Source organism: Brachyistius frenatus, unplaced genomic scaffold, assembly GCF_029030835.1.
Source record: "Brachyistius frenatus isolate BFR_SWC_R1_liver_20210118 unplaced genomic scaffold, ASM2903083v1 Contig_5, whole genome shotgun sequence".
Taxonomy (NCBI): domain Eukaryota; kingdom Metazoa; phylum Chordata; class Actinopteri; family Embiotocidae; genus Brachyistius; species Brachyistius frenatus.
Genome location: NW_027210604.1, coordinates 1,823,827 through 1,849,259, shown reverse-complemented (window position 1 = coordinate 1,849,259; position 25,433 = coordinate 1,823,827). Strand labels below are relative to the sequence as shown.

The following is a 25,433-nucleotide window of genomic DNA, read 5'->3' as shown; positions in this document are numbered from 1 at the left end:
TGCTTATTATTATTATTATTTTTTTTTACAACCGCTCGTCGAGCAGCTGCCTCGATCCTCTCGTCACTCCAGCTCTTCCTGGAGGATCCCAAAGCGTTCCCGGCAGGGAGAGGCACACACCAATCATCCACAGCATTCAAACCATCTTGCGTACGTCTCCCCCGTACCGACTTTTTTCGAGGCATGAAACCAGGCACCGGGACGTCGGCGGTAGATCCTTCAAGTCGTTCCGTTAAGCCTTGTTTTTTTTTCCCCCCGCAGTTCCTCCATCCGGTCGACGTCTGGGAAATTTGGAGGCCAAGCCAACATCTTCAACTCTTTGCCACATGCTCCTCGAATCACTCCTGAGCAAGCGCTCCGCTCGGGAGGTGTGTGTTTGATGAGCGTCTTCAGAAACGACGTCTATGAAGGAGTGTGGTGTGCGTGTGTGTGACTCCATTTCGGTGTCTGCTTGTGTGGTCTGTGGGCGTCTAATAGCCAAAACCTTTCTGTAATTGCACTGCCTGAGGAGAGAGAGAGAGAGACAGAGAGTGTGTGTGTGTGTGTGTGTGTGTGTGTGTGTGTGTGTGTGTGTGTGTGTGTGTGTGTGTGTGTGTGTGTGTGTGTGTGTGTGCGTGTAAGACAGAGGTTTGACAAATGGACATTTGCGACACTAATGGTGTGTGAGAACGGGATTCTAATTATATGCACTGCCCACCGTGAGCCCAAACGCCTCATTTCTGACCACACAGCCATGAAAACGGTGAGAAGACGCGGCGTCGGGCTGCTACTTATTTAATTGGACTTAAACTGGATCCAAGGGCACCTTCCTGAAAGCCCCCCCCGCCCCCCTCCCCTCCCCCATCTCGTATCAGCAGCCTGTCTTAATGTATGAAACTGTTTTTGTGGGAAACTTTTAAACACTTTCTTCTCCCTAATCCTCCTCCGCTGATTTTAACAGATCTGACATGACATGACTGGTGCAACCTAAGGAGGGAAATCCTTTTATCAGCGCAGCCGACCGTGATGAATGCGAGGACTGATGTGTGTAACGAATCAGGGGATGGTTGGAGGAATTTAGGAGCGGGAATGAAAAAAAAAAAACACACACACACACACACACAAAAAAAAAAGGATGAAAGAGGGAACGAAGCGGCATGAGTGGATGAGCGGATGGGGAGGGGATAAATAAGCAAAGTTAAAGACAGAAAGAGGACAGATAAAAGGAGGAGGGAAGGACAGGAAACTGGAAAGGAAGCAAAGATGGATGGAAAAGAGAGTAGTTATTAGCACATGAAAGAGGCTATGAGGAAATAATTAGATACTGAGGGGAGGATGTAAGAAACTGAAAAAAAAAAAAAAAAAAAGACTCCTGTTCTGTTTTCCTGCTTTTCTGCAATGTTCTAATAGATTCTGGTAGAAGGCCAGTATGTGGGGAAACTGCCACCAGCCGTGATAATAATATTGGCCCGTGTTGACGGAGGGAGCTGGCTGTTGTTTGGGTCGTTGTTTGCTAAAAATAAGTTTGGACAGAACAAGTACCGCATCGAGATGGGAGCTCAATCAGCCAGTGCGGCCAGCAGTTTAGTTTTTGTTAGCTTTTTCTACAATTTTCTGAAGCTAATGGAAATTGGTACCGTCTGTGACCCGGGAGTTATTTTTCGCCGGTGGACATACCTCTCCGTCTTTGGACTCCAGTCGCAGCTCGTTCCTGCAGATGGCCTGGATGTCTCCGGCCTCGGCCAGGATCTGGATGCCTTTCGGGGCCTCCATCAGCAGAGAGCGAGTGGGAGACTCCAGCCTGGGAAGACACAGAAGCGGGACAGCTCTGTTAGTGATCACGACTTCTCATGTTTGAACGAGAAAGAGAGCAAACACGGAAGAGCGTTCTTATTTACGCCCACAGTTTGTGTTCTGTAATTGGATCTTTGGCAGAAAAGTTGACTTTGTTCACTTTTTTAATTTTTTTTATTTGATTCACACCAAACGGCCACCTTTCAATCGTATAAACAAACAAACAAAAGATTCTGAAGTAGCCTGTTTGTCAGATCTTTTAGTAACTCTGACACCGTAGTAGAGATTTTTTTTTTTATCGTTTTTACCGATAACATTATAAACACTCTTTGCGTAATTAGAGCCACGTTCACTGCTGTTTCTGAATGATAACGTTTTTAAAGTTATGTAAAGGTTGGTGATCAGTTTTGGGTAGAGCCACAATCAATTATCTATTTCTATTATTTTCAAACTTACAGAAAATGGTACATATATAGGAGATAATAAAAAGTATTAATAATGGGAGTTATATAGATAATAAAAACACAAGTCAAAATTACAATACAGATATACAGTGCACGCTAGACAAAGAAGTGCAAAATAGGATAAAGAAAGGCTAAATGAAGTAAGGAGAGAAAGAACCAATAAAACAACCAAAAATGATGATCTCAACAGGAATACCATGGAAACATGGTTTCCGATTCTATCGCCGACTGATTCATTATAATAACACGGAGAGCTGTACGAGCCTGCCCTCGTGAGTCGAGCGGAAACTGAGTGGATCCGACACTCGAACAGTCGCGCCCACCTGGACGCCGAGTACGCTGACAAATTTCCTGTATGCGAGGATTAAAAAAAACAACAAAAAAAACAACAGCCCGCCGCTCTTCACATCTTGACAAAACCACTCGGAGTCACAAGACGATCTTCACAGGAAGCAGCAGACATGTCAGAACGCTTCGGCGGAGTCGGACTCTCCGTAGACTTCCTGTCACCACGGCGGTGGTGGATAAAATACGTGATGTTTTCTCCACAGGGAGGGTTTTCATTGATATCACGCACGCAGATTTCAACTGGAGGATGGACAGCTTCTTTTTTTGGTTTGGTCTGAGTGAGGGTTCTGTTTATATGCACACACACACACACACACACACACACACACACACACACACACACACACACACACACACACACACACACACACACACACACACACACACACACACACACACACACACAGTATGGGCAGCCATCATCGTCATAGTAATTTCTGTGGGGGGCATTTCTTTGGTGGTTATGCTTTACTGTTGGAAGACCAAACAGATCTAAGGTATGTCCGAGCTTGTAAAGTAGGATTAGACACTGGTAAACTCCCATTTCAATTTTCTTTTAATGATATTCTCAAGGTAATATTGCAATAAAGCCCCTCTCCTGAAGTTTTTACACACACAGACTTGTACTTTTAGCCTTGGCATTTTCTCTCGCGGCTCCCTTAAGTTTGGTATTAACAATAAATCATACGACTACTTATATGTGAAAGGGGTTGTAGCTCATTTGTAGTGATGAATGATCACTCAGCTCTGCGGTTCGCCTCTGTTTGCTTTAGCGAACGGTGACAGATAACGGTAACAAACGGTGCAGATTTATAGTCGACCTGCAAAACGTAGCCGAAAATGATATGAAAACGTGGATGAATTTTAATGCAGGTTCTTTTATCTTTTTTTTTTTCTTCCAACAACGGACAAACTCATGTCTCTAAATTTAAGATGTACGTGTGTTTAGTTTGTTCAGTTTGTTACAAAAACTGTGATTTTTAGCTTCCTTGAAGTGCCAATACACACGATGATAAAAGCTAAAAACAACAGCAGAGCTTTTGCTGACAACGTTGATCTCTTGATCAACTCCTTGATTTACTCCTGGAACCTTTAATGGAAAAATTCACCCGGGTGAGTTCCCCTGAGAACGAGGAGAGGAGCTGCGCTACAAGTCAGCAGCGCCAGTCACGTATTACAGTAGAATAAAAGAATAAAAATAACAACAACAACCCAGCAGCAAACTTCACTTCAGCTAAATGTCAGGTTATGTGGGAAGAAACATGCCAGGATTTATTATTTGTGCCGAAGGTACCACGAAGCACTTTGGGTGACAGCACGCATCACGTGCCACATGCCAGCTCATGGTATAATATAATAGAGGAGAAAAACAAAAGGGGAGTAGATTTCAGATCTATTTACTGAGTCAAAAGGTTTTACTATATTTTCATCCTCAGCATATCGTGCTTAAAGAATAAGTATGTTGTCCTGTCTGACAGCCGTCCATTAAAAAAAGGCAATAAACTGTAGAGTATAAACAGACGGAAAAAGTAAATCTAAATATTAAAAAAAAACTTTAATAAGGCCAACAATATGTTTAAAATTCATTGTTACATCTGGCCCTAAAATAATATTTTCTCCCAGTATTTCATTCATATGTATTTTCTTAAATAAATAACAGTAGCATACTATTTGCTTTAATTCATGTACCATAAAGCATGCAGCACCTAACTGTATGTTGACATGTGACCAACAGCAGTTTGTTTTACGGCGGGACGCCCGACACCAAAATGTAGCTTTGTACTGTGACGCGAGATGGACGTTAATGGAAATGAAAGCTGCCGGTGTCCTGGAATCTCCTGCAGACTCATGACAGAAGTGAACAGAGAAGGGAAGCCGAGTTGTTAAATCTGTTAAAAAAAAACAAAATCTGCCGAGTGCTTCGAGCAGCGCTCCTGGAGCCGAGAGGAGCAACCTGAACGCTCGACGGGTCAATCGAGGTCTAAGGTCTAGATCCGCTCAGTTCAGTAAAGTCTGATGTGTGACAGCATGACCAGTGTAGACTTAAAAGTAAAAATCTGGATAAAGATCTCGGACTGGGCGTCGCACCCGGATCAGTAATCGCTTGTGGACGAGCTACAACTTCAAAGGTGATCGGAGACTGAGCGCCGCGGCGAAGATGAGCAAATGAGAGGGAGGTGAGAGAGGACAGAGGAGACGACGAGAGTTGAAACCAGAGCAGAGATGAAGAGGAGACGAAGAGACAAGAGACAAGGAGGAGGGCGCAAAAGGATAAAGACAAAATAAGAAAGAGCTTAAGGCAACGTTCTCTGAATCTCTGATTTCTATACGGACCACGGTGGTCACGGAGGTCTACAGTTGTCTTTGCTTTTCCTCTCATAATTTAAAGTCTTTTCTGCGGCGCGGTCCTCTCGTGTTGAAGTGCTTGCAGAGCCGTGGATCTCAACCTAGGGGTCGTGCGCCCTTTGGGGGTCACGAGATAATATCCAGGGTTCCACAAATGGAAAGAACGTAGTCAAAATCGAGTTACAGGCTGGATCGTGTATGAAATGCTTGATGGCTTTTCATTTGAAGGGAAGGATTTCATTTTGACACAGTCAGTGCCGGTACATCGGTTTAAACAAATACATCAAACTCTTTAATTTTGGCGCTTTTATGACACGGTATCGTGGACAATAAAAGTGGGAGACGGACATTCGGTTCACAGACAAAGGTGAAAGCCACGGCTGAGTTTTATCTTTCTGTTATTATATTTTATTAAAAGACAAAGAAACTTTTTATACGGTGTCCAAGGTCAAACAGAATCATATTGAGCCTTGAAGTGATACTCAAGCAAGAAGAAATCTATAGCTTCCAAAGTGCTTTGTAGCCTCCAGGCACCGTTATCTATCAGTTCCTGTTCTAGAATTTCAAATGAGTTGGACAGGACTTTGCACAACACGGTAAGACGCTACGTAGAACAACTTGACCACGATTTACCACAAGTAACTTCTGTGATATAATGCCAAATTGTTAATTTTGTCCTTCAGGCTCTGGAACCTTCACATGAAATGCTCCAATAATGTCTAATATCCCAGAATCCGTTGGTTCTAGGTAAAAGATCTTGGCTTTTTTCAATCTCACATAGAAATCTTTGGGGTGAGAGCAAACGGTAAGTTTCTTCAACATTCAAAAGGACCTCAAAGGTATTCAGTGTGTGTGGATGGGAAGTAAAAAAAATAAAATAAAAAAAAAACTCCCACTTGTCATCCTCCCTCGTTCTCCCAGGTTGCTCCTCGGGGAGTCAGGCGATGGAATATCTCTCTCAGGTTTTGTATTCTTAGTCATTTCCTCCTCTGTGAACTGAAACGTTGTCTTCTTTTTTTTGAATTTCCTTCACTCTTATTTCTGTCTAGTTCTAATATAAACAGTTTTTCATATTTAAAAATAAAAATCGAGATTTAGCAAAGAAGTCGTCGACAAATGCCATATACTGTATCTACAGAAATCTGAAAGTAAAGAGCCCTTTCAATAAGTTTGTACTCCCACTTTCTGTCTGCCCGATATAGTATTATATTCTTCTGTCTAAATGTTGCCTTAGCCTTTTTATTTTTACATTTATTTCTATCGCTGCCACAGCCTCAATTCTCCACAGCGATCTTAAAGCTTTACCTTTTTTTGGTTTTCTATACGTTTGTACATTCTCATATCCTTCCTTCTCTTTTCTCGGCAGTGCTTCATATCTACACCGAGGATCCAAGGTTAATAACTCTTTGTGCTTCCTCCTCATATTCTTCACCTTCAGATAACAGTGACTGTTTTTTCAATATGACACACCGACAACTCGCTCGGTCTGAAACCTGGAGGCAGCTTTTCTTACTCTCATTTTGGCTACGGCGTGACTCTTTTGTCCTTGGAGACGACGCCTTCCGCCCAAAACGATCTGCCACCGTTTCTTCGCACGGCGGAAAAATCGTCGGAGTTGCGTGGCGTTATAAATACATAAGCTGCGGTGAGTTTAAGCGGGTCCGCCTTCGTGTCACGTGGCAAATCATAGGTTAAATGGCAATCTAGGGCAATAAGAGCTGCGGCTGATTGCTTGGCGGGGATTTTGCGAGCTGCCCGAGCGGACGACCCGAGCGCGCTGCTGCAGAGCGGACCATCCTCTCAATTACCGAGATCAGTGTAAGCTGACGGTGTGGAGGGCGGCGAGGGTGGAGAGGAAAAAGAAAGCAGCAGGTGTGATATTGGAGAGGACAGAGAGAGAAGAAGGGGCGGAGAAAAGGGGTGAAAATAAGCGGCGTGGACGTGGCATCCGGCTATTCTTGGGGCTTTTTGTTCCTTCTGATAATCCTCAGAGGTGCATTATCTGGAAACAGGCCACCTTGAGGAGCGATCTCTTTTGTTACGATATATTCGACTGGGTAAATTATTGTTACGCTGGACCTTTTTTGTTGTTGTTCCCGCTTCACGTTTAGGGTCGGAGATGAATGTGGAAATAGCACACGAGAGGATAGACGAGGCGAGGAAGGAGAGCGATGGGATCAGGACATGGTGTGAGAAGAGGAGGTGAAGTTCGGACGATAAGAAAAACAGAAGATCAAGGTAATTGTAGCAAGAGGAGGGGGATGGGAGGGGGGTGTGATGGAGACACCGAGAGTTGAAACAAAAGATATAGAGGAGGCAAAGAGAGGGACAGAAAAGGAAAAAGACCGAATAAGAAAGAGCTGAAGGCGACGTTGGTTGATTCTATGATCGGTGGTCAGGTCGGCATGCAGTGTCGTTGCCCTCTCCTCTCATAATTTACACATCTTGCGTTGAAGTGCTGTAAAAGGACAACAAAAGCGGGTGACGGAGCGGAGGTTCCATTTCCAGATGAAGGTGAAAGCCATATCGGAGTTTGACCTTTCTGAAGAAGTTTCAAGTAAAGAGGTGTTTAAGGTCAAACACATGGATATTGTGCTTTGATACTCGAAGCCTTGAAGCGACATTCAAACGAGATGACATCGACACACAAGACTGGAAAAAAATGTAAACGCCGTTCGCACTGCAAAAATCGTATTTTGCTCTCCTGCCAGCCGAATGCATTCTTTATTGCAAATAGATTCCAACAATTTCAATGAGACGAGAGTTTTTGAGTTGCGGCTTTCTCAGAGAACAATCAAAGCTGAATTTCCAATTATTTCAAAGTGGGAACAATGTTGAACAATGGAAATTTGGAACATCTACAATTCTATGTTCTGATAAAGGTGATTTATGCTCAACAGCTCTTGAACATGTGAAAAAGTAGACCCTGAACGCAAATTGTTTTCTTAACCGTTACATGTTTGTGTTTTAAAACAATTCCAGCTGGGAAGTGGGAAAGTTCCCATTCGGGAATAACTGACTTTCACAGAAAATGTGCTAAAATTTCTGCTGTCAGACGACAGAAACAATTTGAACAACCCTGTTAGCATCCATATGAACCAACACAGAGAGGAAATGGAGCTCAGGAGGTCACCATCATTTGCTCTCTTTCTACCTTTCGCCACAAAAGCTGCCAACACCGTTGACCGCCGGTCTTGGCGCATCTGCGGTTTCTCTTTGCACCTGAAACTTCAGCAGAGACGGAGTAAGTTTACCGCGCGCTACAAAAAAGAGCTACAGGAGGAGTCGTGGGACAGACCGAGTTTCCGAGAGACTAATTTGAATTTTGATGATGTAAAAACTTTCAGCTTCTCAACTCTTGTAGGAAGTTCGCCACTTCACATCTCATTTCACCTTAAGAGAGAGAGAGAGAGAGAGAAAAAAAAATAGACCTCACAAGTCTTCTTCCTACTGTTTTCATCACTTTCTTGTCGTCCCGTTGCACATTCACTTTCCCTCTTATTGCTTCATATATATTCCTTTTATCTGTGCTCCGAATTGGTCGGGGCATAAATCAAGCTACACTATCGGATTCGCCCATGCCGGCATTTTACTCTCACAAAGGCGTTCGTCTGATGCAAGGACACATCCTGTTGACAAGGCATTACCACGCAGATGGATACGACGGCCACGGTTCGAGGTGGGATGAGTGCGTGTGTTTGGATGTGTGGTGTCTCAGGGGTTAACGTGATATCCTGAAATGGGATTTGAATCCTCGATTGCTACCTGCCAAGGAGACGGGAGAGATTAGAGTAAAATTAGATTTTAGCCATGCTCCAATGAGCTCGCTCCCCTTTTTCTGACGTAATTGGATAGTTTGGGCCATATTTCATTCTCAGTTGGCTGGTTGTCACCAAAGATGCGTAAACAAGGGGGAAGAGAGAAAGAACAAGAAAAAAAAAAAACACATTGCTGTAGACTGTATCAAATTATGTGGACAATGATATGATGAGGGGTTTTGGAGCATCGCTCAGAAATGACCTGCGCATCACTGGTGGGGGATTTTTTTTTTTTTTCAAGTTTTTATGATTTGAAATGAGGATTTTGAAAGGAAAGCAGCAATGATTGATGAGTCACGGTTCATTTGAATGCACACACCACTGAAACACTGTTATTACATGTTTGTCATCAAAGTCCTTCTCTATTCGACCCCTTATTTCCGTCACGCTTGTCTTTGCAGCGTTTCTCTATCACACAGAGATCCTTTTATTTCTTTATTATCTCTCAATTCCTCATCTAATTTTCCTCTACTTCTTTCACTTTCCATCTCGTCCATTCCCTGACAGAGATAATACTTTCTTTCATTTTTTTTTAAATTATTTTTTTTTCTAATATATTTTATGTTTTTTTTTTTCTGTTTTGCCACTCTCCTATAATTTCAAACTCTAGCTGGCGTCTATTTTGTTCTTGCTCCCTCTTGTTCTTTAATCTTTGCCGACTTTGTTTCCCCCCCACTTTTTCTAGTTTTTCTCATTTTCACATCAGTCTTTCTACCGCTCTCTCTCGCTCTCTGCTTCTCTTTCAATTCAGATCAAAGAATGTCATTGTGCTACGTGAATAGAAAGATCAGTCGCAAAACAGTCACTGTGACAATGTAACAATTTTCCAAAGAACAGTTGGGTCTGCTTTCTGCTTAAATTCTGCTTTTCTTAGTCTGCTGGACAGGGTTTGACCGGAGACCAGCTGGTTTCCAGGACAAAGCTTTGTTTGGGAGGGTTAAATTACAGGGCGTCACTTGAACACTGATATACTGTATATACCTTACATCTACACTAAACTGGTTTCTGGTGGGTACTACAATGTGCAAGATCAAAAAGTATGAGCATTTGGAAAATCGTCAACAGAGACCCCTGAAATGCTTTAGAAGCGCCAAGTCAATGAGTCGGACACACGAGAGGTGCTTTAAATGGCATTTGTGTTTCCAAAAGGGAAGAACGTATCTCAGGGCAGCGACCAGGTGGGCTTTTCTTTGACAATCGCCAAGGTGGGTTATAACGCGAATTCACCCTGAATTCTGCTACATCTGAGGGGAAACCATGTAGTGCAAACAACCTGGGCTGAGGTGCGATGGCACTTGGGTCCTTCAATAGGACAAAATGTGAGCTCAAGTTTCAGGTCCATGGTGAAACTGCACGTGGCCACGTGCCACCGTTACAAAAAAACGCGTTAACGCTGATGTCAATCAAGCGACCGAACTTGGAATACTTACTCGCAATGTGCTCCGTGCACATCACTGAGCTCCATCCGTGTACGACGGGAACAATCTCGGAACTTTTTGATGGCACCTTCTTTGCACCGTTTAAATTGAATGAACTGCAAACTGCGTTCAAGCTGGAATAAATCATTCCCCTTGACTTGAAAGCTTTAAAGCTTTATTGTCTCTTGCTGTTTTATGTCCGTTGTAACTGTTTTTACTGCTGCTTTGTTGATCGTGTTTATCTGGCTTTAGTTTGGTTCTGTCGCTCATAAAAAAAAAAAAAAAAGATCTCAAAGTGACCTGATTAATTGATATTAACTGAATAAAAAAAAAAAAGCCAGCAAAGTTCACAGCAAAGTACCCACTAGTTTATACGACACGTTGTCATGAGCAAAAGTCCTCCAATAAAGCAACCGAATATCAATATCCGAATGAAAAATGGTGAATCTTGGACAAAAAGGCAAATAAGATTCACACACACACACAAAGAAAGGCCCTGCACACACACACACACACACACACACACACACACACACACACACACACACACACACACACACACACACACACACACACACACACACACACACACACACACACACACACACACACTTCACAGTGATTTCTGCTCATTGGTGGTTGATAACACTTCTGCTGCTGTAAGTTGAAGGTGGGTGGATCTCTGCTGGGGTTTACATAAGGAGATGTCAGTCATGATGTACACACACTGCCTCAGTCCTGATGAGAGGAAAATAAGTGAAAACACTCACAAGACCTACATCTATGCTGACAAATAGGATCTCCCCCCACCCTCCCCTGCTCCATAGTGCCTCATTTCTCCTCTTCTTCCCTTCCGTCATAGACACGCCGTCCTCTGTCTCGCCACCGTCACACTGGGCCTCCGTCTCTCTCACTTTCTGCTCTGATTGACTGTCATCACATCTGACAGCACAGGCGGGAGAAAGATGATAAACAAGACATTTACACCAAGGAGACATCCACGTCTCTCTCTCTCTCTCTCTCTCTCTCTCTCTCCCCCTCTCTCTCGCTCTCTCACACACACACACACACACACACACACACACACACACACACACACACACACACACACACACACACACACACACACACACACACACACACACACGGTGAAGGATAACGGGTGAAGATGAAACCACACCGAGTCCGTCGAAGTTGAGTTTGACTAATGCCTGTGAAGGAGCTGATAACCTGTGACACCTTAAAGGAATATTCCTCCCCAAATCTTTTCATTATCATTTGGCTTCCCAAATGACTTCCCTCACAGGAAATGAAGGACGTGGCCGCCTTGGATTTAACATATGAAATACCCGTTATTTTGCCTTGTTTTAGCTTCAACGGGAACCCTTTAACACACTTCTGTTTTTTTTTTAAATGCATTCAAGCCTGCTCACGGTTTGCCTTGTGGTTTATGAGTGTCGTGTAACGGCCGTCTTGATATATTTTTCCGGGGGTGGTCTGCAGTGATGACTTAAACAGCATTTTATCTGGAAAAGAATATATAGAGTCTTGGAACAAGACAACAATCAACCACTTTCTGATAAGGCACAATTTTTGAAGGGTTTATAATCCATAATCAGTGGCGATTTCAACTGTTTTACGTTAATGCTTCATAGATCTGTTCAACGGACTGTGGACATCATATCTTCTAAAACAGAGCTGCAGGAGCCAAAAATCCATTCACAAACTACTTGTTAATATTCACAACTGCAGATGTATCATGCTGTTTTTTTGATATGCTACGAGACATATTATGAGCAAAATAAGGAGTCATCACTACATCTGAGCATCTCGGACAGTTTTTCATACGTAACACTCCTAAGGAACCAATCCTGTCATCTTGGAGCAACATAGAGCTGCAGGCGAGTGATGGAGGAGTGGGTGGAGATTTAGCCGGGAACCTTTTTGCATATTCTCAAATCAGTTCTTAGCGGTTAAATCAATGCCGGAAGAGGAACTTTAATTTATACACGAGCTTTGATCTGCGTGCAAAACTTAGAAATAGCACAAATGTAAAGAGAAGACTACAGTTAATGTTAAATGTTAATCTTAAGATTTGTTTTTATTGCATTTTAAAGTTTCTATTCTGTTGTTTGAATAAAGACTCTCTTTTGGTGTCTTTCAGCCAAATGTTTCTCTGCTTTCTCCCTCTCCCGTTCATTTCTCCCGACAGCAGGATATGTTGCACTGATGTTTTGTTTTGATGAATGTGCAAGTGTTGAGTTAGAAATGGAGAGGAGCTGATGAAGGTAAAGAAGGAAGACGGAGAGGAACAAGGCTTCTTTTGCCAAAGATGGACTTATTGATCTCTGAGATTGCCCAAAACAGTTCTGATTCTGGCTCCTGCAGACAGAGATTATTGGACAGGAGTGCTAACCACCCATGGAAAAGTACTCTTTCCACCACTTCATATAGATTTTTTACTTTTAAATTCGGTCTCTTTGCAGTTTCCACCTTTCTGTCTCTCCAGTCAGTTAAAAAGTGGCTTTTATGGATGTTTTGTGACTTCAGGGATGAAACTACTGCAAGTGTAGTAAAAGAAAATAAATTGCATAATTTCTGGATGCACTATAGACTTTTCTTTGGGCAAACTTACACTTGGAAAAAAAAGGCCAATAAATGCATATTAATGATTCAAATACCATTAGTAAAACATACGTGGTTTATCAATTAGCCACGCACCATAAAATAAAAAAAAATTGGCAGAAATCTCAAGTGTATGTTTAAGTGTGTGAATAATTTTGGCTCCATTATTGTGACAAACAGATGAAATAAAAAGTCAAATGGCCAAATAAATAGAAATTTAACTGGCAGTGTATCATATGGTGCAGTTGACTAAGCATTCTGGGAGCAAATAAAAGTCAGGAAAACATACACAGAAGGAGGGAAACAGAGTGGTAACATGAATGTAAAAATAACAGTCAGTCTTGTCACTTTATAATAAACGACATCTTTTAATTTTTCTACAATAATCCTTATTGCTGTCAGTGAAGTGTTTTTTTTTCCCTGTTTAAGTCAGGTCAATGGTCAATCAGCAGTGATAAATGACATTCAGTGGTCATTATTGTAAATTTCCATTCTTCTCATATTTTGGGCTTCTGAATATGGACGCTTTGAGATGCACATTACAAAAAGCCAAACATAGTCTGGTAATAATAATAATAATAATCTGTCTCCTTTCTCCCGTTTTTACTCATCTAAATTACAAAACAGTATTTTTGTGGCTGGTATTGTCCACAAATGTCAAGCTGTGAAAATCAATATTTTCTATTTTGATGAATAAGCTGATTATTTTCCCTTAAAATCCTGTCTATGGAAACAAAATACTGAACTTCTTAAAGCCCAATTTGTTGTCTTTAAGCTGTGTTTTGTTTGATAGATTTTTTTTTTTGTAGATATACAGACATATTCAATGCATTTGCATTGAAGACTGATAAACCCGCAGATTCTCACATTTAATTACCTGGAACGAGATATTCTTTTCAGTACTGTCCTCCAAAAAAACCCCACAAAAAACATCCGATAGGTCTTTTGTGCAAGCCGCTTAATTATGACCTGCAGTTAATTTTTTTTTTAAATTTTAGCGACCTCCAGCGGTCACGTTATTAACTACAGAACAAACACATTTCCGATGACGTTAAAGTGAATGTGAGTTTTTCCTTGTGCGGGTTGTATTTGAGGGTAAGAAAATACATATGTTGGAGAACTTAAAATCACTTATCACTTAAATTGCTGAGTTACTTCTCTGTATCGTGACTATTTCCCCCAAAATATTCGGTACATATTTAATTGCGGTTGCATGTTTATGTGCATATCAAAGTGAGTCATTTTTCTCTGCGCAGGCTGTGGTGTGTTTGTATTTCTGTGTTAGCGCTTTATTGCTTAAGATTATTATTTTTTTATTTTTTTTAAAGCTGCAGTATTTGAGTACTATACTCTTGGTGAAGCATAAGTTTAAGATAAATGTTTCTACTTTATGTGCACTCCTTCGGGAGATCTTTTTATGTTCCCATGCATGAGTTATGTGCTGAGAAAAAAGACAACAACTCACCGTAGCTCTTTGAACGGCTCGGCCCTGACATGCGGCGTCTCCACTGATTTGCTGAACACGGCTCCCTCGGCCCCTGAAATCACAAGAACACAAAATCAGACAGGAGGCCGCCGTCAATTGAAACCACAAACCCCTCCTGTCCGATCAATGGACATAATCTCTAAGACTCCGCTGATCTATACGGCTCCAGTCAGCATGCACAGCGGCCCGTCTCGCCTCACTGATAACGTGGATTCACATGCGTATGAAAAAAACAACAAAAAAAAGCAATACTGTCAAATTGGAAAGATGAGAACTCAAAAATATGCTCTGTTTACCGGGCTATTTGTTTTGATTCATCACCTCCTCGGGGCACTGAAATGACTCTTAATAATAAGAGTTCACAGTAAGCAGCAACAGCGTGAATTTCTTTAATGAACAACAACATATATGGTTCACTACCTTCTATACTGAGACTTTCAGTGAGGATGAGGGGAAAAAAAAGAAAAAAAAAGAAGCTTATACAGCTGAAAACCTTCCTCTTCCAAGACAGACACTATACATCCATCTATTATCTATGTACCGCTACGCTCGCATTCACACATACAGGCAAATTGGAATCACCGGTCTGGATGGTGATTGGAAGCCACGCAGGGCACAGGAAGAACACGCAAACTCCCCACTGATGGCCCTTTTTTCTGTAAAGGGATGTTTTGGACAAACAAAATGCCACAAACGTGCAAAATTAGAATTTTAAGTGTGGCCTATTAGGTTGAGGCAAAAGTTTCAAGCAAAAGATTGTTATTGAATTGAAGACCGATACGATATGAAGACGGTATGCTAAACACTGGTTGGACCTGAATGCCGACATAAAAGGGATACCATGGAAAATTGACATGGAAAATAAACGGTGAAAAGCTGTGATTGATAAAATAAAAAAAAAAAAAAAAGTGTCTCAAAACATTTTTATTTCAGGTTGTGTAATAACCGCTTCCGCTTAACAAGGCCACCAGTTTGGCGGTAGTCTTTTCATCTCGTTAGATACTTAAAAAGCTCAATCAAGGTTAAGATTTGAAGTCCTGAGTTCCTAAATTACCTGGGAAGTGACTTACAATCCATTTACAGCGTCGAAAGAGCACAAACTTATAAACGGCTGGCCCTCGACCCCGAGGCTCTTATTGACTGTCGCGCCAATGCAGCAGCAGCTCGAAGGAAGCCGCGGCGTTCAGTTATATCAAATCAACCAAGCATCAGGTGCAGATCAATGGCCGTGGCCAAATGCTTTTCAAACCAACAGGAGAGGCCCCTCGCTCTGTGACACACGTTCATGTTTTCAATAGGAAGTCAGATGGAGAAGAAAAAGTTTCAACCTTGTCAAACGCGACACTGTCGGGCACTTAGACTCAATTCAGAGTGATGAAGTGTTTTTGCACAGGTGAACCGTCTTCCGCAACACGTCAAACCTCTGACATCTCCATTATGAAACTGTCAAACTCCCCCGTTCACAAGAGAATAGGAACGAAAAAATATTTTCCAGTGACGATGGAGTTTAATTGTCGAGCCTTCAGAGTCGTTAACATCTGATGACTGAATGGCGGGTTAGTCTTGGGCTTCGTGTTTTAGTTCAGCAATCATTTGTTGACATTTTTAAGCTTGTTAAATGGACTTTAACTTGCCTGCCACTCTGAGAATATAATAATATGAATAGAGAAAATAAAATATTAACGTTAATGTCAAATTTTCATTCAGTACAGTATTTGTCTTTTATTTTGAAAGAAAGCACAACACAAAGCCGAGGTTGAAGCATAAGTCAAATATGTGAAACCCTCAAAAAGATTTCATGATACTTCATCTGGGTAAGAGTATATAAAAACATCAGAGGGTACACATGGGAAATATAGTTCATAGTTGTAGTTCTCAAAGTCCAGTTACAATAACCTGTTTTCAGGCTGTTGGAATAACAACTGATGTTTGTAGCTGAGAATGGGAACCGTGTACCTTTCTGCGGCCATGACCAGAGGTGAAATAAAAAAAGGATCAATTATCAACTGCTAAAACAACTTCAGTGTCAGCTGAAAGTGTTTTTCTGAAACCAAAAAAACCCCGAACTGCCCATTCAGACCAGAAAACTGGTTGGCTAACGTATTTTCGCAAATTTCCCCGGTAGATTTAAAGAGGAAGCTCAACAGGTAAAGCACATAACAACGGCTTGTGTAGATGACATATAGAGATAGAATATATAGACTATATACATGCACGACAAAAGTAACACATGTGAAAGATGTAATATATGCCACGAAACTCTGGGCACGCCACCAGAAAGAGCAGAAGTAGTTTGTTTACGCCACCGAAAGCGCGACTAAAAATTAATGGCAGGACGGCTTTGACATGTTTGGTGTATTTTTCAATTAAACAGGCTGAGTTCCCCCTGATGTCTGGAGATATTTACAGTCCCGTTCCTTCGGCGAGCTCTTCATAACACAGACCCACTTATCAAAAAAGTCAGGGAAATAAAATATCTATATGCAAAGTGGTGCTCCAGCTCGCCCATGTGGGATATATAACACCTGCTCTTAATCACCGCTACAGGTGGAGACACTTCTCCTTCTGTTGTTGTTGTTGTTGTTGTTTTTTTAACCCAGATGAATTGAAAACTTTGTGAAATTTTGCTTGGATATTTGACATTTGAAGCGAAATACTTCACAGCGTTGCAATCCATAGAATTGTCGTATGTTTCCATTTGAATTTCAAGCAAAAATCCCAGTTTTTTTTTTTTTTTTTTTTTTGAGAAGTGAAACAAAACCAAAGGGTTACAAAGAAAAAAAAAAGAAAAGAAAAGAAAAAAGAAATCGCTATCCCGTAACTCGTGAAAGCAGCGGTGACATTTAAATAGCTACTGCTCAGTCAGTTAGAGACGGAGTACAGAGAGGAGGATGTCACTCCCTCTCTCCAGCAGCGAAGTGAGTGAAGATGAAACAGAAGGCTCACATTAGAAATCCCAGCTTTCATTTGGAACAAAAAGAACACACACACAAAAAAAGCTCTTTGCTTTGCTCTTGGCTGTCACTCTGCCTTAACTCACTCGTTTAAAGGATAAGAAAAAAACCCAGCGTCATTTTATTTTATTCTAACTGTTTTTATCTCCCATATAGAAAGTTCAAACAGCGATGTATTCACAATTAATAGTGTCTAGAGAATAGTTGTTTTTCTTTTTCTTTTAATAGTTATAGTATTCAGTTTATGGTTTAACTTCAAAATCTTGGTCAAAACATTTAACAAATTTGACTAAAGATTAAATGATAATATTTGCGTTTGTATAAATTTATAATCAGCTGTCATACTTTTATCAGATTTGAGTGACTCCTAAGTATCAAAGTATCGGTCAGTTGCATGTCAGACAACGATGGAGTGCTTAAAGACTCACATTAAACGCCACAGATCATTGACCTTGTGACACGGCGTGCGTTTTCATATTTTTGACCTGCTGTCTTTATTTGTATTCTGCGCGTGTAACATCTTTCCGCCGGAAGAGTGTGCCGACTCCATTCACGTGCAACCCCTGTGAATAAAACTTGATTTATCTGATTTTCTGATCACCATCTCCACATGAATACTGAGCAGATAGCAGCGATCCGTCACGGCCCAGACATGTTTCATGGACCCGTGGTGGTGGTGGTGGTGGTGGGGGGGTGGAGGATGGGGAAATAAACGACGCCATTAAAGACGAATGGGTCTGCGTGAGCAGCTGTGCGTCCGTGTGTGTTTGTGTGTGTGTGTGTGTGTGTGTAGAGGTGTTTATGAAGATGGTAGTCACACCGGGGGGGGGGGGGGGCGGACATCATCGGTTGTGCCTTGAAGTGTCTCCGAGGTGATGCAATACACTGCGAGACACACGAGCCACCGAAGAAACTCCCTCTAGGAATAATTTCAATGATCGGTGGCGGTCGATGGACTGTGCATGAGCAACAAAAACCCAAAACCAAAATCCTGTATTTATCATCATGCATTTTTCTGTGCACAATGCACACTCAAATGTACACATTTTGAATATATCATTTTTTTACATGAATATTTAGCTCACCAACGTTATATATATATATATATTTATATCGAGTGATTACCGCATAACCTTTCATATTATTTTTCAATCGCCGGTACAATTTTGGACTAATGCTAACCCCGAGTAATAATAAGGGACACAACACATCACGAGTTGAATGCCAAGGAATGGCCGTGGTTTGGCCCGGGCTGTTTTGTTGGTGGGAAGGCAGAGAGGAGTCACACTCGTTACTTGTCATGTTTTATTGAATCATGACAGCCCACGATTTAGTCTGTCCAGGATTTCACAGAGGTGGTGCTTGATATTGCTTTTGTCAAAAATTGGATATCATTTTTTAATTTTTTTATTACTACAATACTGCCCAACAGTCATCTGTAATCCCCTTATATGATAATAAGCATGCTGCAAATAAAAAAATACATTTTAATGTTTGTTTTTTTATTTGTTTTTTTTATTTTTTGAACTTTAAGAACAATGGGCTCTACCTCCCCAGCACCAGAGTCTAGACCCCACGGGAGCACCTGTCCCGTCGTACCTTCACTTTGGCCTAATTCCGAGGACGACGATCCCTATCGTAGGAGTTTTATCTCCAAAACTCTTCTTTGGTACGGTAGAAGTCAAAGAGGTAAAATACCACACAGACGTAGTAATCCATCACATAAAATACGATATTATAATCCCATCTTTTTGTTAGTACAATGGCGTAGTGGGAGTTACGAATTCTAGAAACCGCCCGTTCTAGGTTTCTAAAAGAAAAATAAGTTGAAGATGTGTCCTGCATCCATTTCAAAAGGCCTGTTGCATCTCCTGCTGGAGAGAATATAAAGAGCAGCTGTCGATTTGATGATGACAAAAGTAGGAAACGCTACGATGCTCGGTTTGAATTTAGGCCGTGTTAGCTTTATGGTAATGTGCACACTATAATGCTGCGCTGGATTTAAATGGATGCTGTCATACACACACAGCTACACACATACTCTGGCTTGACGAGTCATGAATATTAATGTCACGTTCTTCCCTGCACACGGCAGCCGGATTATCATTTGCAGTCACGCAACTGTCTGTAACCCACTAACTAATTTACTGTATGTACACTGTGGGAAGGCATGGGTATAATAATTAAAGTAATCACTGGTAAACAAAGCCCCGCTTCATGTAATTAACCACCAGTGACGTGCGTTTCTAAATTCAATCCCATCTAATCCGCCGATGTAAGCGATGACTGATTAGCGGGATTCCAGCCTCGTGGGACCCGGAGACTTTCAAAGGAGGTCGACACGCGCGCTACAATACCGCTGGTGGGAAACTCAGCTAATCTGTGCCGCTGTTCAGGTTTCTGTGACCATGAAATTATGACCGCTCACTGGACGCCGAATTGCATGAAACCCACTCTCATCCTGTCAAGAGAAAATTTCCACTCTCACGCTGTTCGGTGTTCGGAGGGGTTCCGTCGCGATTTGGGGATGAAGCGTTGTAATTTACTATCACGGTGCACCCAATTTCCCTCAATCTGTCTCGACCACCTCAGCTGCAACCGGTGATTGCCGACATTTTCCAGAGTGACGCTGATAACATAACTGAGAGAAGGATGTAAATAGAGCAGAACGTGATTCTCAGACATGAAAAATTGCCAATTAGAGAGCATGATGCCTGCCCAGGCGAAGTTGTCAAAAATAACAACAAAATATACCGTTGGTTACTTACTGTAACCTCAGATTCTATGAGTGTCTTGTTTGAAGTCAGAATTCCTGAGAGAAAACATTTTTTACAATGCAAAATTTCATTTCTCATTGTATATAACAGATGAAAGATGTGGCACATAATCACAGAAATATAAAAAAAAAAAGAAGCAACCAAAGACCCCAGTTGGTATTTTTTTTACATTTGTATTTGTATCATATTATTTGCATCTGTATCGTATTTGTAACTGGGCATTTTTCTTTCAGCCTTCAGCCATACAGAAACGCGATCACTGGATCGTCCATCCGTCATTAGAATTTATCCTCAGGAAACCATGTGTGTCTGTTCAGATGTGCGGGACAGACAGATGGACCAAAACGACGGCAACAAAAAAAAACCCAAATCAAATAAAAAAATAAACCCGTGAAGACCCAACTGTAAAAACCCAAACGAACTTCTATAAAATCAAAGTTTGATTTGTTATCTTGCTCTCTCTGTCCATCATTTGCTTGCTCTCATTTTCGCTATATAATATTCCTGCTTTCAGTATTGCAGTCAGACGGGAGGTGTAGCCAGCAGCCCCTTTCTAATGAATAGCAAGCGCTCCCTGCTGAGACGCTTTGCCCTTTCTCCTTTGAATAGGATAAGAAAATCAGCTTTTATAAAGGGCGCGATTCTCCACCTCGACACTTAAGTTTCGGCTGTCGAATAAGTGTATGCGGCCAGCAGATTAGAGAAAGTAAAGAGAGAAATAAGATCAAAGGGAGGACTGAAAAAAGAGGGAGCAAAACAACAAGAGGAGACGGAGAAATGGAGGTAAAAAAACAACAACAAAAAAACAACAAAAAAAACAAAGAAAATATGAGAAAGCACGTCAGACAAAAAAAAAAACATCTAAAGGAGAAAGTGAAGCTAACTATGGCAGCCTGGTGACAGATGGATCCCTCTCACACAACTCCAGTTCAACTCGTCGCATACGGTATGCTGCTGGCGGATTACAGTCTGTAAGGAGCGACGTGACAAGCCACCGACGATTTCTTTCCACACTGCAGGTGAATATAAATCATTTCACTCGGGTCATATCGCTCCCCAACTCCTGCTTTTTGTTTTTTTTCTGCTTCAATATGCTGACACAGCGCGGAGACACTGCCGCCGGAGTGACAGGCGAACTCGACAGTGATCGCAAAGACACATTACAACAATGCCGGCGTGGCGCCGCCGACGCGGCGCCGTCCCCATCACCCGTCCCAGCGTGCGCCGAGTGACGAGCTGTCGTCCCACGAGGCGTAACACAAAAACATCTGTGCACGTACAGTGTTTTTTTTTTGGAAGCGCTGCTCGCGGGTTCGGTAGATTACAGAGCATTTTTTTTTTTCTCCATGGATAAATACATCATTAGGGGCAAACCTTTCAGAGAAAATGCTGCAGATGTGAGATAAAACTCGGGTTGAGATGCGGCTATGAAGGTGAGGACCCGCCCCCCTCCGATATGAAGGGCTCCATCTAAGGTAATTCTACGTTTCAGGTGATTGTTACACAAATTAAAACAACGATGAGAAGTTTGCCACCACTGGGAAGCATGTTCACCAGTGGTTTGCTTCCGGTCGGCTCCTAAGCCCGACATGCTGAACCTCCAAAGACGACAGACGAAGACGTCCCGCGCTAATGAATTGCGAAGTAGAAATTAGTTCGTAAAAATCTGTGAAACAGATCAACAACAACTTTCTTCTTAAGCTGATTCAAATTAAGGCTACCGTCTAAAACCACCGGCACTTCAACATAACCGATCAACGGCCAATCAAAACGGGTCTTTGAAAAACAAATGGTAGCACGGGTGTAAATAATAAGGACAGCAAGTTTTAAACGAGTAAAAGCACCGGAGCAAAATGAGATTAGTGATTACAACAGGTGTAACTAATAATATAATAATAATAATGACCGCGCAGGAGAAACTCCAACAGCTAATGGTGCGTTTCTTTCGTTTAGATTTGCCAGCGAGCGCTACACCGGGGTCCTGCAGGTGGGACACGGACACGAACGCGGCCACGACTGATGTTTCTGGTTCCACTTGTGACTGACAAATCAAAATGTCTCGTTTACTGCACTTTTGACGGAAGAATCACACAAATCTGAAGCAAAATGTACGTTTTAGACATTAAAAATGTTTGGAGATGATGGAGATGATCTCATCGTGTATTCTTAGGAGGAGGGACGATGGAGTTCTGCCAAGTCCGACACACACACACACACACACACGCACACACACACACGCACACACACACGACACACACACACACACACACACACACACACACACACACACGCACACACACACGCACACACACACACACACACACTCACACTCACATCATCATCATTATTACCACAGCTAAGAAATATGAGCTGGGCAGTGATAGTCAGTCTGCACCCAGGGACAAAGATGATTAAAGTGACTCCATGAGGAGATCACCCGATCATCTCTTCGCCCACCGCCACCTCCGCTCTTCAACTCCTCTCAGGAACACACGAGGAAGACAGTTCGGAGTGGGGCGAGAGCTCGATGAGGTTCTTCACGCGACATGAACGTGTCCTGATTTAGATTTTTCTCCCACACGCCAGACAGCTGGCACCTTTTCAAATGAACTTCAAATCGAAGAGCTGCACCGAGTTACTTTTTCATTTCCGATACGCGCGTGTCGCACGTTGAGGCGGACACACTGACAGCTTCAACTCAACCCGTGCGTTTTTTTTTTTTACGTTGAAAGGGATTGTGTGTTTTACGGTCCGCCGTGGATGGACAGAGTCGGACTATTCGCGCCTAAAATGGTGTTTTCTCGCCATTTCCTTCGTCCCTGTTGCTGTCGCCGTCGCTACGAGAGCGCGTTGTTGTACTTTGAAAAACATCTTAGAGGAGAAAACATAACATTTGGATCAAAACGGACATCGAATATTGGTGGAAATGAGCATAACTGAGCTATTAACTAGTTTTAAATGCAAAAGTTTCCCACTGCAGTCATCTAAAAAAAAAAAAAAATGCACCGCAATGTAATGCGTGTGTTCTCCTGCACTTACCATCACTTTCGGCTCTTAATGACAGCAATGTCACAAAAAGGCTAATAAAAGTCTCTCACTTACTCTCTCAGGACAAATAAAAAAAAAAGTTAAAAACTGACGTGCAGCCAAGTAGAAAGTAACATGACATCATGATGTGAGGACGGAGCGGCGGGGAGGCGGAGAGGACTGGAGTGAGACCGGCAGATGGACGTCGCCGTGCGCCCAGTGGATAACGTCATTCAATCGCTTGATAGAGATTGTAAAAGATAGTTAAGAGGCTGAACTTTCATGTCCGCCTGTCTGTCCGTCTGTGAGTGTTTAAAGGCTGCTGCCTGCGGGGCGGCAGTAATGAAGTCCTGAGCCTGTAATTGGAAAGAATGATGGCGTGCAGGACGTTTGATATTCCTCTGCAAATAGGCCTGCCAGGGACGTCGACCTGAGGAGCGGCGGGCCGGGCTTATTAGCATGGCAGTGTGTACGTGCGTGTGCGTGTGTGTGTGTGTGTGTGTGTGTGTGTGTGTGTGTGTGTGTGTGTGTACGTGTGTGTCTGTGTGTGCGCGTTTTAAGGTCATTTCGGTTCAGTCACGTGCCCTCAGCACATCTTGCAAATAACATGTATATTAAAATGGCTGCTTTGATGAGACTGTTTCATGAAGAACAAAGACCGCTTCAGCTGATTTAAATGTCCTTTTTTTTTTTTTTTTAATCTGTCCTGCTGCTTTCATGGCGACAGACGCCGCCAGTGAAGTAGAATGCAGATATTCAAGACCGTAGCAATGAGTGAACGATGGGATTTCTATGACATTGTGTGGACGCTTCTCCAGAGGTTGATTTTGCATGGTTTAAAGGAACTTCATTCTATATGGTGCAACGGCATTTCACAATATGGTGTGATAACAGTCTGAGGCAGTCCGCTTCAAGTTTCAACTTCTTTTTGCGCGAGTACCTGATCCATAAAGAAAAGGTTTCTCCCAGTCGGCGTTTTGGCCGTCACCAATCTTGATTTTTGGAGTCAGAAGTGACGACATTTGAACGAACTGGCGAGAAGCGAGGGGTGGATCCGGCCGAGAACCCGACACAACCTCACTGCATCCAAGGTATGTCAATCAAACCAGTCACACCCTCAAACATTCCTCTCTCTGAGGCCTAATATCTCATTTTCAGAAGGATCGGCAGAAGCCTGACCAGGAGGGACATTCGGTAATCACAGCTTACTGACTTGTGCACAATATTTCATTTACGTAGTATTACGCTTTTTGAATGGGGGACTCGTTTGAACTGGGCCGCGCCATCGGGACTGACGGGAAATTAGAAACCTTCCTCGTCCGGTCTTTCCAGACGTTAGGGGTCGTCGTCCCCCGCAGGTCACGCGTTAGACAGACGGCCGCATCTGTGATGTTGCTTTCAATGGCCACGGAGGGGGAGGAGGGAACGCGTCCGCCCGTCACCGCCGTTTCTTTTCATGCGCTTCTTTGACCGCGGCGTAATCAGTCCTCATCTGCCGCTCTGTCGATGCGGCGCCCGCAAGACTCGGATCGATGCGGCCCACCTGCATTTCACGCACGCGCGCGCACGCACGCACACACACACACACACACACACACACACACACACACACACACACACACACACACACACACACACACACGCTGCCGCCGCTTTCTCCAGCCTTCCTCTCTCGTCGCCTTCCCCGCTTTCTATTTGCCTCGTAAACATGTACCAGCAGACCGCGCGAGGGATCGATGAAACCCATCCCGGGGTTTTATTTCGACTCCCTCCGGCCCGCGAATACTACGCCTCCTCCTCTGAAATGATGTCATCAGGAGATTTCTAAAAATGTGACCTCCTTGCGAGTCGCACGTTCCTCCGTTTCTCGTCTCCTTTCCGTCCTTTCTCCTTCTGCTACTCTTTCTTCTTCTTCACGTGTCCTCTGTTTTGCCCTTCCTCTCTTCCTCTCCCCTTCACCCTGTCCCTCCTCTGTCATCACAATGACTCCCTTATTCCTCACACTGACTCTGCATGCACTCCTCATTCCTGCCGACTCCTCTCTTCATCTCATCGTTCCAAGAATGCCCTCCGTGTTCCCTTTCTTCCTCTCTCCCTGCCTCCTTCGATTGTTTCTCTCTCCCTTCCCTTCCTCACAACTTGCGTTAATTTCTTCCGTCATCGTCCTTTCTTTCCCTTCCCTCGTTTTTTTTTTTTAACCTTCTCCTTTCTGTGTTTCTGTCGTCCGCAGCTAAAAATCAATCACAAGCTTATGAAGCATGCGGCGGGATAAATCAGCGGTGTTTGGCGGGCCTCGTGAACATCCACTTAATGGTATTTCATGTTGGCGGGCGAATGTTACCGATAAGGAACAGCGGCATCGGCGAGCGAAAGAGTGGAAAACTGGGCTGAGGAGGA

The 25,433-nt window shown here is 42.8% G+C and overlaps 1 protein-coding gene across 4 annotated transcripts in view; it reads right to left on the bottom strand.

The window, feature by feature from the left end:
* Window positions 1-25,433, bottom strand: part of sgcd (sarcoglycan, delta (dystrophin-associated glycoprotein)) — a 238,336-nt gene that overhangs the window by 24,501 nt on the left and 188,402 nt on the right. For 3 of the 4 annotated variants that reach the window (XR_011311746.1, XM_069716944.1, XM_069716935.1), the window contains 2 exons: window positions 14,258-14,330; window positions 1,657-1,780 (listed from right to left, as the gene is read on the bottom strand). Coding sequence is in view for 3 of the 4 variants with exons in the window: in XM_069716944.1 (XP_069573045.1) it covers window positions 1,657-1,780; window positions 14,258-14,330 (197 nt within the window). In the remaining variant the exon portion in view is untranslated. Of the gene's footprint in view, window positions 1-1,063; window positions 1,226-1,656; window positions 1,781-14,257; window positions 14,331-25,433 lie in introns of those variants that run through there. The other variant, XM_069716956.1, reaches the window with a different exon arrangement.